We start from the raw sequence: 12,088 nt of genomic DNA, 5'->3' as shown, positions 1-12,088 counted from the left end.
TGCCGGCAAAGCAAAGTGGTATACACACTCCACGCTCTTGCCTTGCATGTTTCTGTGTACAACGGAACAAGCATAGCCCCTGCTCTGATCCTGAGCAGAACCTTAAATCACTCCACTGGTCTTTCTCTGCTTGGTTATTGCTGTTTGGAGGCCGTTGTGCATGGTGTGGCTAAGGATGCCTGTCAGCGGTATTCGACAGGCACATTTTACGAGACACACCAGGAACTTCTCAGGTTTACGCCGAACGCAGTTTTATGTACCATTAAATGTTCCAGCGGGGCATTTCATATACGGCGTGTGCTGTGCGACTGTGCACTGGCACAAGGTAATTATGAGTGGGAAAGTGAGCAGTGAAAAGTGTCTGACTCCTGTATGCACCGAGGGACTGAGCGGATGTGCAGACTCAAAAATGCACATCACAAAGAGCATGGACTAAAGAACCTATGGGCTTCTAAGAGACTAATCAGTAATATCTATATTTGCATGACTATGGTTAACACCAAAAGTAATCATTTGTGGGATATTTTAATTGCTACAAGAGTGCATCAAGTAATGCCTGACATAACTAATTAGTCACTTTATACAGATGTCAGAAATACTAAAGTGACTAAGAAAGCACTGTGTAAGTACTGGGAGTTTCATATAAGGAGTACTGGTTTAATGACCTCTCACCTCATCACTAGTGTGGAGTAAAGCCATAAGGTAACTTGTGCCTGGCAGTTCAGGGTTGTTCACTCCCCTCAAGGCCATGCTGGATGACAGGTTGAATATTTGGACAAGTGTCTCTTTTTTCAGTTACATAATGGACAGAAGCTGCTGAAAGCTAAAACCCCTACATCTTGAATAAAAATGTCGAGAGGGGAAAAAAGGGCAGTTTTTTTCAGGATTTTTTCTCAGATCTCATATTTCTCTTCAAGTTGAGAGCATATTTCTTCTGGTAAAAGACTGAACGTTTTTTGCAAAGTTTGGGACACCTAAGACATGATGCTTGCTCCCTCTCTCTCTCTCTCTCTCTCTCTCTCTCTCTCTCTCTCTCTCTCTCTCTCTCTCTCTCTCTCTCTCTCTCTCTCTCTCTCTCTCTCTCTCTCTCTCTCTCTCTCTCTCTCTCTCTCTCTCTGTGTGTGTGTGCGTGCATTTGATTCAGACAGTGCCGTTGTTTGCCCCATGTGCTGCAGATAGAGCTCTCCCTCTCTCTTGCTCTTTGTGGTCAGTGTGTTAGAGGGTGAGAGCTCTATCTTTCTGCACAGCATGTTATAAACCCTCTTGGGGTTTTTTTCTGAACTTACGGGAAAGGGAGCTTTTTTCTTACCATATTTGGTCATGTGGAGCAATGCCAATAGGCAGCAGACGTTTGATGCTGGATTTGCATCATTCCCCACTTCCTCGCTCTTTTCCAGAGGATCTTGCATGCCGGCACTGCCCGATAGAGGTGTAATCTCTGGACATGCTTGAGGAGAGGACCATTTAGAACAATCCTTTTAAAAAAGCACAGTGTAAGCCTCATTGCATTCTCAACATTTATACCAGCAGTGGGTGTTCAGGCCGGTGCTCCACTCCTGCCTTATTTATCAGTTTTTGTCAAGGAGGAGAGCAATATCAGAAAAACAAAAGAGTAAATCCTTCACTGCTGGCATGCCGCTCCAGAAAATTATATGGATTTAAGAACATTTTTTGTGCTGTATGACAGATTCAGTAGCTCAGAGTTGTAGAGGTTGAGCTTGATGACTGAGCACAGCTGGTGGATGAGCTCTGCTCCTGTGTATGTTTCCTAATTCCTAGCAGCCATCTCATCTTAACTAATGAATAAAAGTCTGAATCGAACTTCCTCTCAATTAATTATCCTGGCACTGTATGATAATTATCCTATTAATTATCATCAGGCACTGTATGTGATCCCTCAGTTAGGTCGGAAAAGATGTGTTACGCTTATTGGATTGTTCCCTGAAAACCAGATTTTTGCTTACTGAACTATCTAACGCAAATGTGATCTTTATGCTGATAACTCAAGCCTGATAATCAGAAAGTGATTCACTGCCTACATGGAAAGAGATGAGCTCCATTGGCCGAGAATGTAGGAGTCTCAATTTCCATTCTCTATGGAAAGGCAGTGACTAAGAATTTACTTAAGTCATATGAAATCTTTTGATTACCTTAATCATCTTAAAGTGGGAGGTATTTTATTGACAGATATGCTCGGGGTAAAGACAGACTAATAGTAATCGAGTTATCATTTTATTGTCTTTATTTCAGGCAAGCCAGCATATCCTCAAGAGGTTGTGCAATTATTATATAATAAATGGCTGGTTAGGCAGCAAGACCGTAGAGGTGTAGTAAAGATTTGTTTCCATGTGACTATATACTAGGAAGAAAAGTTCGACAGCTGGACCAAATCATTTGCCTTGATCATACGCTGCTGTCTCTTCCGTATCCAAATTCGTTCTTTAAAGAATACACACAGTACGATTTTAATTTGAAAAGGGGTGGTTCGGTTTAGGTTCCAGTACTGGTGTAAACATTAACCTGGCATACTCCGATGTTTTTCCAGCCTGCTCCTTCAAAAGACTTGACTGATTAACAGACTGACGGTGTCTTATCAATTGAGTCATTTCCTTTAGCTGGAAGGAGCGAGGTAGATAGCTTCAGGCCTAGAGTGGAGATCTCTAAGCAACCGAACGAGTTAGCTTCTGAGTTATGTCTTGACTAAAAGAATATATATATATTTACCTGACAAATTGATTGACAAATATACATCTTATATTGTAGATTAAAATGACAACTCAGAACTATTTATTTGAATGGGACACAGGCAGGAAAATAAAATAAACCTCCGTGTAAATAAGGTCAACATAATATTTAGTTAGCTAGCTAGCGTTAGCTACTTAAGAATTAGCTAGTAACTAACGTTACTTAGCAATCGAGATACTTGCCTTCTGTCTTGACAACTCAACGTAAATAAACATTGTTAGCTAGTTCACTGTGAAACTTTCAATGTGGGACATAACCTAATATGGCTAGCTAGCTACTTGTAAGTTACGGTCGGGATGTGATGCCAGTAAAGGCGGAACTGCCACTCTTCAATGTCAAACACTGAAGTCTTCTAGCTATTATCTAAGGTTTGAGAAACCTTAGATAAAGATATGTGCAGATCAAGCTTAACTTATCCGGGATCCTGTTCAATATGAACCATGCGAACCGTGCCGTGGCGCCGTTGTCATAATTTTGTTCTTCTCAATATCTGTAGAATTGCAGAGAACCTGTAAAAGGTCTGGCTGTGCAAGTTCATGTTACTATTCCTGAGCTAGAACTTGTGCTGGTGTACGCAAACAGTTGGAGATAGGGTGTTTGGAATTCGTCCGTTTTACGACCCTGTTGTGCTTATGTGGAATTTACATTTAAAAGTGGTGACAAGAGTTTGAGGTTCATGGCTTGTCAGTTCCATGTACCGAACTTTCCTTATTCAACTATGCACAAGTAAATACAGTTTTCCATTCTGTTGCACCTTTAATTTGTAAAAATATTGCAAAATATGTTTGTAATATTTAAGTAGAATGCATTATATTTCAGAAATCATCAAATCATTTCTGAAATATATTTAAATGTATTTCCTTTGCATGTAGGTTTTCTATTTTTCTTCATTTTTTGTAATAAAAAGTTTTAAATTGTGAATCAGACTCTTGAAACAAAGTGGTGAAGTCGTGCTAGCTCTTCTCCTCTCCTCCCCTCTCATTTCTTCTCTTATGCTTTATGGATTCCTTTTATTCAGTGACAGAGGTGGAAAGCTCTCACTGCTCTGCCAAAAACTACTGAATTTATGGCTGTCCTCTCACTATCCTTCCCTCTCATTCTCTCTTTTCCTGTCTCTCCCTCCTGTCCTTATCTGTCCATCCATCCATCTATCTATCTATCTATCTATCTATCTATCTATCTATCTATCTATCTATCTATCTATCTATCTATCTATCTATCTATCTATCTATCTATCTATCTATCTATCTACCTACCTACCTACCTGCCTGCCTGCCTGCCTGCCTGCCTGCCTGCCTGCCCGCCCTGATGCCTCAGGGCTATAAATTTTCTGAGGCATCTTGTGTAGGAAACCAGTCACAGGCCAACTGACCACTGCCAAGCAAATCGTAGCCCTGCATCAGGAGATGGGGGATGGGTGTGCTGTCTGACCAATCCAACCAGCTGTAACATGCGTTTGCACTGCTGGATGCACGGTGCTCTCCTCTAGTCTGTGTTGTCTCTGCTGCTCCAATAAGCCTCTGAGACTCAGCAGGTCCCATTATTTCCTGCATATAAACACAGCTGGGAGATAATGATGGCTTTAGGCCTCTCGCACACTGTGTAGTTTTTCTACACATGGTCCAGGCTTTTCTCTGAAGCTCAGTCCTTGCCAGTGCTGAGACAGCGCTGCTCTGAGATCTGTGAACTTGATTATCTTAATCTTGTGTCCATTCTGACACAAGGCCAGGTTATATGTTCTGTAAAGAGCACATGAAAGAAGCTTTTCCACTGTAGGGCCAAGCGGCTCTGGGCGCGACTGGCCTTTCAGCATGGTTCTCCACAGAACGCTTGCAAGCCACACCCAGTGCTGAGAACATCAGACTATGCAGCAGAGCCATTGAGATGGGATGGTTTAATGACACAGGTATTCACTAATTTATTATGCCCATATCATAGTGCACCTTGTCAGCTCAAGCAGCTCAAGCAGTAGCAAACATTTCAGCGCAAAGTTGGTGTCCTAGAAAAAAAAATTCTAAAATGGACAGTGGAGAATCACTTTCACTAATTGATAGTTGGTCCGTTGCTGTATTTTTCTTCCTAGTCCTGGTTTAGTAGCACAATAAATGGAAAATGAAAGTGTAATTGTTCACACAAGACCATAGAAACTGCTGTGGGAAAGAGACCATAGAGTGGGAAGGACGCCATAGCATCTCGCCCAGGTCTATAATTCTCTAGCAGGATTAGACTCAGTGCAATGACATTGCTCTGAACCAAGCCAAGCGCTAGGGTGTGATACCTTGGCCCAGCCTATGTGCTAGACTACAGTAGAGTGGATATGACTAAGCTCAGCTCAGGTTTAGCCCTGAGGGAGCCCCACACCCAGCTTTGGCTCTTTGATCGCTTTTCTTCCCTTTTGATTTTGCTGAGAGAAGACCCCTCAAAGGGGATCTCTCCTGCCCTGCTGCCCCCACAAGTGATTGACATATGGCTATGCTCTCTGATTTGCTCTCCAGGCGAGGCCGCACCTCTGCTTCAGCTCCCCCAGGGCTTGACTTCTCAGACCCATACGGCCCCATGTCACTGTTGGCTTGATTCATGGACACAGTTAGACTGCAATCACGATAACAGCTGCTGAACCAAATCACAGCTCTTGTGTTGTATGTTGTGAGAGTGGGAAGAGGGAAATCCCTTCGCTTTTTATGGATCAATGAAAGCTTTGAGTTTTGATAGGCATGGTCAGAAAGGTGTGTGTGTGTGTGTGTGTGTGTGTGTGTGTGTGTGTGTGTGTGTGTGTGTGTGTGTGTGTGTGTGTGTGTGTGTGTGTGTGTGTGTGGTGTGTGTGTGTGTGTGTGTGTGTGTGTGCACCTGCAGATGTGTGTTAAAAGAAGCATAAGATCACATAGAGGAATAGTGAGCTCATCAGCTTGTCCTTCTCCCATTTATTTCCACCTCTGCTCGCTCTCTCTTGCTCTCTCTCGCTCTCTCTCGCTCTCTCTCTCTCTGTCTCTCTCTCTGTTCTACTAATGTTGCAGATTGATGAATGGTTGTCTTAGAGGAAGGGGATGTCACAAAAAAGAGACACCCAATACCATCCAAGGTTTCTCTAAAGAAATATTATATTACATGCCCTATGTTTTTGCCCTATGGATATTGTATTGTGCTCAGTACTAGACAAAATGTTTCAGAAATGAAATGTTATATAAAATGTTCATAGTTTTTGCCCTATGGCTATGATATTTTTCTCAATACCAGACACAGTGTTACTAATTAAATGTAATTTTACATGTTTATAGTTTTTGCCCTTTGGTTACCACCTTGCTTTGTAACTATATTACCACAAACCTGTGCATAAGTGTCCACTGTCTGAAAAATTTAAGATGTGTTAAGTGCTTGTCTGCCTTTTAGGCCAATTCAATTAAACTGAATAACACTGAGTTATAAAACCGTCATTACATTATGGCAAAATGTGTTTTTATAGAACACCCCTGTGTTTCATAACCATTCATGAACTCTGTGGTGAGACATAAACCAGGCCAACAGTGCGCATGATGCTAGCCATCCTGCTGTGTCTATGGACAGTGCGTTGGCTATGTCTCTTATCGTAAAGCCAGTTCCTGCTAATGGACTCTTATTGACAGACATGCAAATAGGGCAGTGGTTTGTGTTGGCAAGTCCAGGCTTTTTTCTGGGGGTGTAAATTTAGTCTCTCAAGCAATCCAGGAAGACTGCACTCCAGAAAGCGGTGGGTGGTAGATCCAAACATTTAGTTATTTAATCCGTTTGACGGTAGGGGTCATGGATCACATCAGACTTGGCTCTGTCTGTGGAGGATGCTTCTTCCTGGCTGTCTGCAGATGAAGCTGTAATAGCCCACTGTGCATGCAGAGTCGCCATTAATATTTTTCATGATTGGGTCCTATGAAATGTTCCCTGGGCTGTGTTTGTTTTCCAGGGCGGAACTGACTGCGCCGCAATCATGGTTGAAACAAGGCAGCTTTCCCTTAATACTTGGGGACACGTGCTCTGAAGAGAGACACATTCATTCTGTTGCGTGAGACACACAGCTGCAGATAAGGAAGAGCATCAGCTCCACGTGAAGCACCAAAACAGCCATCAACTTAATCCTGTCTAGACGAATACTGCTGTGCTGTTTGCAGCCATGCTAAATTGTGTCTCACTCCCTTGGTGCACTGTCTATCATCCCGAATACTGTAGCGCAAGGGTCTAGTTACTATGTTCAGATTCGTTAGGTTAACATCACACCTCGCAGTGGAGATCTGCGATTTAGAATGGCACAGACAAACGCAAGCTTTTGTTATGCCACATTTGCCATATGTCTCACAGCAAAGGGTTTAAGGACAGGTGGTAATTTGCTATGTAAATGTGTCATTATGGCCATTTTAATTCTTTCTGCCTGGAAAAGAGGCAGATCCTGTTGAAAGGTTGCGTGGTGCAATGGAGTTAAAAGAAAGCAAAATCAGGACCCTTCTATTATCTGGCTGCACGTTTGCGAGCACTAGCTGCATACGGGTGGTCTTCTTGTCAGACAGCCACAATACTTCTGTTTCTCTTTTTTCTTTTCTTTTTTTTTTTTAGACTGAGGAAGGAATGTTTGGTCTCAGAGGAAGGGCCTCAGAGTCTTAGAGCCTCTGCTGCCCCATGCAGAGAACACTAAAACACTTAAACCAGGACCCTCAAATAGTCTGCTAAAATCGCTTGTAACACTAATGCTTAGATGCAGCGTAGCAAATTACTAAGCAAACATGTTAAACAGTGCATGGCAATATTCTGGTGTTGATGTAATGACTGTCTGCCTTGATTTAACGATGTCTGTATCATCAGAGGGATTTGATTAGGCTGTTTATGAAACGTGACAATTTTATAGGGCTGGGAAAGTGGTGAGCGCGCAGCCGTGACAGTGCAGGCCCAAGCAAGAGCAGCAGCCGAGCTACAAACAGCAGATCTGGCTACAGATAGGAAGGAATTCCTGTGGTGTGTGAATGTGGGTCCAGATGAGCCAGTGGCTCAGGGCAATATGGAGGAAAGGCTGGAAGTCTGTTTCCCTCCCCCTCTCCCTCCCCCCAAGCCGAAGCGGAGAGGGGTCGAGGCAGGCCTCCATTGCCGAGCAGGAAACCCTCAGCAAGCATTTGCGTTTTATAGAGCGCCACTTCCAGAGGCTGAGCCTGCCTAAGCAGGGACAGCTCTGTAAACACAGAATAGAGAGAGAGAAAGAGAGTGAGTGGAGGTGGAGGGGAGTGGAATGACGGGAAATAGCAGAGAGAGAGAGAGAGAGAGAGAGAGAGAGAGACATAGGGGAGAAAAGAGAAAGGGAGGAGTAGAAGGGAGATTAGAGAGTGAAAGCTAGAAGGGAGGGTCAGAGGGAGGCCCATACTGCCTGCGCTGGGGAGAGAGGGAGAGGAAGAGAGAGAGGAAGAGAGGGAGGGAGAACAAGAGAGAAACGGAAGAGGTTGGATTTTTCCTTTTCTGGTGCCTGCAGCTGGAGAGAAAGGCTGAAGGTGAGGAAGTCTTTGTGTCCGAGCGCTGCGGAGTCTGGAGCACACCGTGCAAGGGGCGAGGCTGGCATGCTGTGAGAGAAAGGTGAACTGGACTAGCCCCGGGGCTCATCGACACCGTGGCTTAGGTATGGCAGCTTCCACGGACAATGTCTGGGGCCCTGAAAGTGCAGAGAGAGCCATCCCAAGAGCTTCTGGGTGGTCCGATTCTCCGCTCACATATCCACAAGTATATTTAGTGAGAGTCTTTCTGCCTGGCTGAGTGAACATCCTGTGTTAACATCCTCTTTTTACTCGCTCGCTCTCTCTCTGTCTCTCTTTTCTCTCCTTATTTCTCCCCCGCCTCCCGGTTTTCCATTTTAAGTGGTAGTGTGAAAACAAACTTGCCCGTCTGTTTGATGTCATGCCAGAAACAGAGGCTGGAAATGTCTTGCATGTGGGAATGTGTGACTTTGTTAAAGGGGTTAAGCAAACACGTCAGCCAGGAGGGAGACGTGGAATGCAGAGAACCCCATTCGGCACCATATGCCATATCGAAGAATCTCGGCCGCATTTGAGTTATTGCTACCAGAACGGAGCAGATGCTGACAGTGGGTTGGGGCTTGCTGTTTTGCAGGGGCCACACCTCGGTGAGTGAACCATGGACGAGGACTTTGAGCGGCGCAGGGAGCTGAGGAGACAGAAGCGTGAGGAGATGCGGATGGAGGCGGAGAGGTAACGACACCGTTTCTCTCACACGTGCGCACACACACACACACACACACACACACACACACACACACACACACACACACCATCCCACACGAACACAGCCAACCCGCACTCAAGATACACATGCTTCAAGCACTCAAAATGGCCTTTTTTCACGTTCTAGATGAAACCTACCTGTTTGTTGTAAACAGTAGTATTTGTAGGCATGGTGTTAACAGCTGTGTTAAACATAGACTGCATGTGTCTGCATGTCCATTTTCACATTTTGGTGTGGTAGCATTAAAACCCTACATGGTTCTAGGCAATCTCTGCTGTACCAGGTGGCTCATGGCTACATGTTAGCTCCTCTGTCCCTGTCCACTCTAACAGCATTTCTGCACATCTACTGGTCTTTCCATCAAGGCCAATTCATAAAACACTAGAAAGTGCTGTCATGAACGCTGATATTTGATTGGACAGGGTTTGTCTTATAGGCTTTGCATGAATTCATTTGAATGACACTTGCTTGTATCACTTGTTTGTGTGTTGGGTGGAATGGTAATGTCATTTTTCACTCCCTCTCTCTGCTCAGTTCTCTGTGCTATCTACCTGATATTGAATGTTAAATTGTGTTTTGTTATATTATCTAAGACATGTAAGAAACCATAACAAAAGGAAACTTCTACCACAACAGAGACCATCAATATTAATGGTCTATTTTGCTGATTGCTGAAGAATAGAAAATCAGTTTGTCATTTCCTGCAGTGTCATTAGTTGACATATTTGCTTCTAACCACATTAGTGGTGGTTGACTATGTACACTAACTGACAGATATTCATGAACTGGACAAAAGTACAAATGTGAAATTGGCTAGAACCCATACTGCACTACCACTCATAGACTTGCACTACTGTTATTTTTTTATATTTGTTTTTTTATATTTGATCGGTAAGAGATGGTTTACATAGTGTTTCTTGGCTTCGCTCAGCTGGTGGGTAAATAGTAGAGGGCCTGGCTGAACTCACGCATTTCTGCCAGTGACAGCTGCATTCGCTCCTGCTCCCATCCCTTTCCTGACAGGCATTAGATCCCATGGAGTTCGTCGGGGTGATGGCTTCCTCCACTTGGAGGATGCTTTGTGTGGGAAGTGCACTGAAAGCCAGGTCTTTCTCAAGCAGCATGCCCATTTAAGGCAAAGAGACACTCCCCATAAACGCAGACAGCAAGAACTCACAGAGCGACTTTGCATCAGCGTTCTTCCTCAAACACCACATTTTTTTTAAGCGATTTACAGACGTGTATAGCAGCTGCCGAGGAGTGATTTATGTTGCTGTCACAAAGCATCATGGGTAATGAACAAACGCAGCCCCGACTGGCTGCTATTCCAAGCGTATTCAGTGCTATAAGTGCAGCATGTTGTTTTCAATAGCTCATGCCCGTGTTTTCATTGGCCAGAATACTGGACCCTGGTTAATTGTGTGCATTGTTAGACTTGCGTGTCAGGTTCCTGTCCTGTATGTATTTTCTTTTTTTGCCTGCAAGAGTTGTGCTATGAAATACTGTTCCATTTCAGTGTTTGTTTTATCATTCAGTGTATGATACACTTTCCCATAATCCTGGACCAGTGTCTGATGAGGACAGATTAGGTGCCATTTTATTTTGCTAATGTAGTTTAAAAATAATATTTTTTTGCTTGTGTTGTCAAGAGAAGGAACTGCATTTCCCTTGCCAAGTGTTACAATCACTTCAAGCTTACTGAAGAATAAATAATTGTTCTTCTCTCTGAAAAATACCAGTTTTCTTCTTTGAAGCAGTTTTGGCTTGGACCTGCTTATTAGCTTCAAGGCCTCTCAGGTTCTTGGCAAAACACATAATCTAATCATATTAAATTGCTTTAGCAATGCAAATATAATTTAATGCCCATTTCTTCTTTGGACTCAAACTAGTGTGAACCGAGTGTCACATCATTAGGCTCACCAGTTCATCCATCAATAGAGCGTACAGTAAATGGAGGAAAGATGTACCCGTGTGTGAGTCTTTGGGCTGTGTGGTGTTGTCTTTGGGCCTACAACCCTGTAGCACCCTGGCTGATGGCTGGAATGGCCGTCTGAATCGGCACAGAGGCAGGTGGACGCGATAAGACTCCCCCACCATCGCCACCTACACCAAGCTAAAGATGATGAAGGCTTTGACAAGTGCCATTTCACTCCTTCCCCTGAGCTAGCCAAGATCCCTTTCAAGGGAGGGAGGGAAAGAGGAAGGGAGCAAGGGAGCGATGCTGTGCTGTCTTATGTCAGTCTGGATTAGAGCACTAGTAGACCGCAGTGCTCAGAGCGAGTGTACGGCTATCTGATCGGATGTTTGATGGCACTTACACGCGGCTATATTTATCGAAGTCCTGATGTGCTCCAAGTGGATTGAATGTGATTATATCAATCACTTATATCTGTACTTCTATTGCAACTGCAGCCTGCTGTATACATGTGTTTACAGTGTATATAGAAGCACTCATCGAATTGGCCAGTTTGAGAATCAAACTCAGAGCTTGTGCTGAATCCATAGCCACAGGGCTGTATTTTGCTCTTTCTGTCTGCTTTACACACATACATACACACATATATTTGCACACACGCACGCGCACACACACACACACACACACACACACACACACACACACACACACACATATATATATATATATGCTCTTTCTGTCTGCTTTACACACATACATACACACATATATTTGCACACACGCACGCGCACACGCACACACACACACACACACACACACACACACACACTATATATATATATATATATATATATATATATATATATATATATATATATATATATATATATATATATATATATATATATATATATATATATATATATGCACGCATGCGCATACGCACTCACACACACACACATACACACACACACACCTCCCCCTGTGACCACTGTGGCCTTTCCCGGACTGGAGCAGTGTGTCCCAGCATGAAACCAGGTCAGCCACACTCCACACATACACACACTGGAATGTTTTGACTGCTGTTTTTGCGTCTCCACTGACTGTCCTACTGGAATGTTCTGAAGAGTTATGACTAAAAGTGAACATGTTCCAGTTCCACACATATGACTGGTTCAAGTCTTC

General features: G+C 43.7%; 1 protein-coding gene across 4 annotated transcripts in view; it reads left to right on the top strand.

The window, feature by feature from the left end:
• cald1a (caldesmon 1a) overlaps nucleotides 1–12,088 on the top strand; it is a 36,346-nt gene that overhangs the window by 7,754 nt on the left and 16,504 nt on the right. For 3 of the 4 annotated variants that reach the window (XR_004776316.1, XM_027015824.2, XM_035528309.1), the window contains exons 1-2: nucleotides 8,165–8,368; nucleotides 8,857–8,954. Coding sequence is in view for 3 of the 4 variants with exons in the window: in XM_027015824.2 (XP_026871625.2) it covers nucleotides 8,881–8,954 (74 nt within the window). In the remaining variant the exon portion in view is untranslated. Of the gene's footprint in view, nucleotides 1–8,164; nucleotides 8,369–8,856; nucleotides 8,955–12,088 lie in introns of those variants that run through there. The other variant, XM_035528310.1, reaches the window with a different exon arrangement.

Source organism: Electrophorus electricus, chromosome 7 (genome assembly GCF_013358815.1).
Source record: "Electrophorus electricus isolate fEleEle1 chromosome 7, fEleEle1.pri, whole genome shotgun sequence".
In the NCBI taxonomy this organism is placed as follows: domain Eukaryota; kingdom Metazoa; phylum Chordata; class Actinopteri; order Gymnotiformes; family Gymnotidae; genus Electrophorus; species Electrophorus electricus.
The sequence above is the reverse complement of the archived record's forward strand: the minus strand, read 5'-3'. Positions and strand labels throughout refer to the sequence as shown.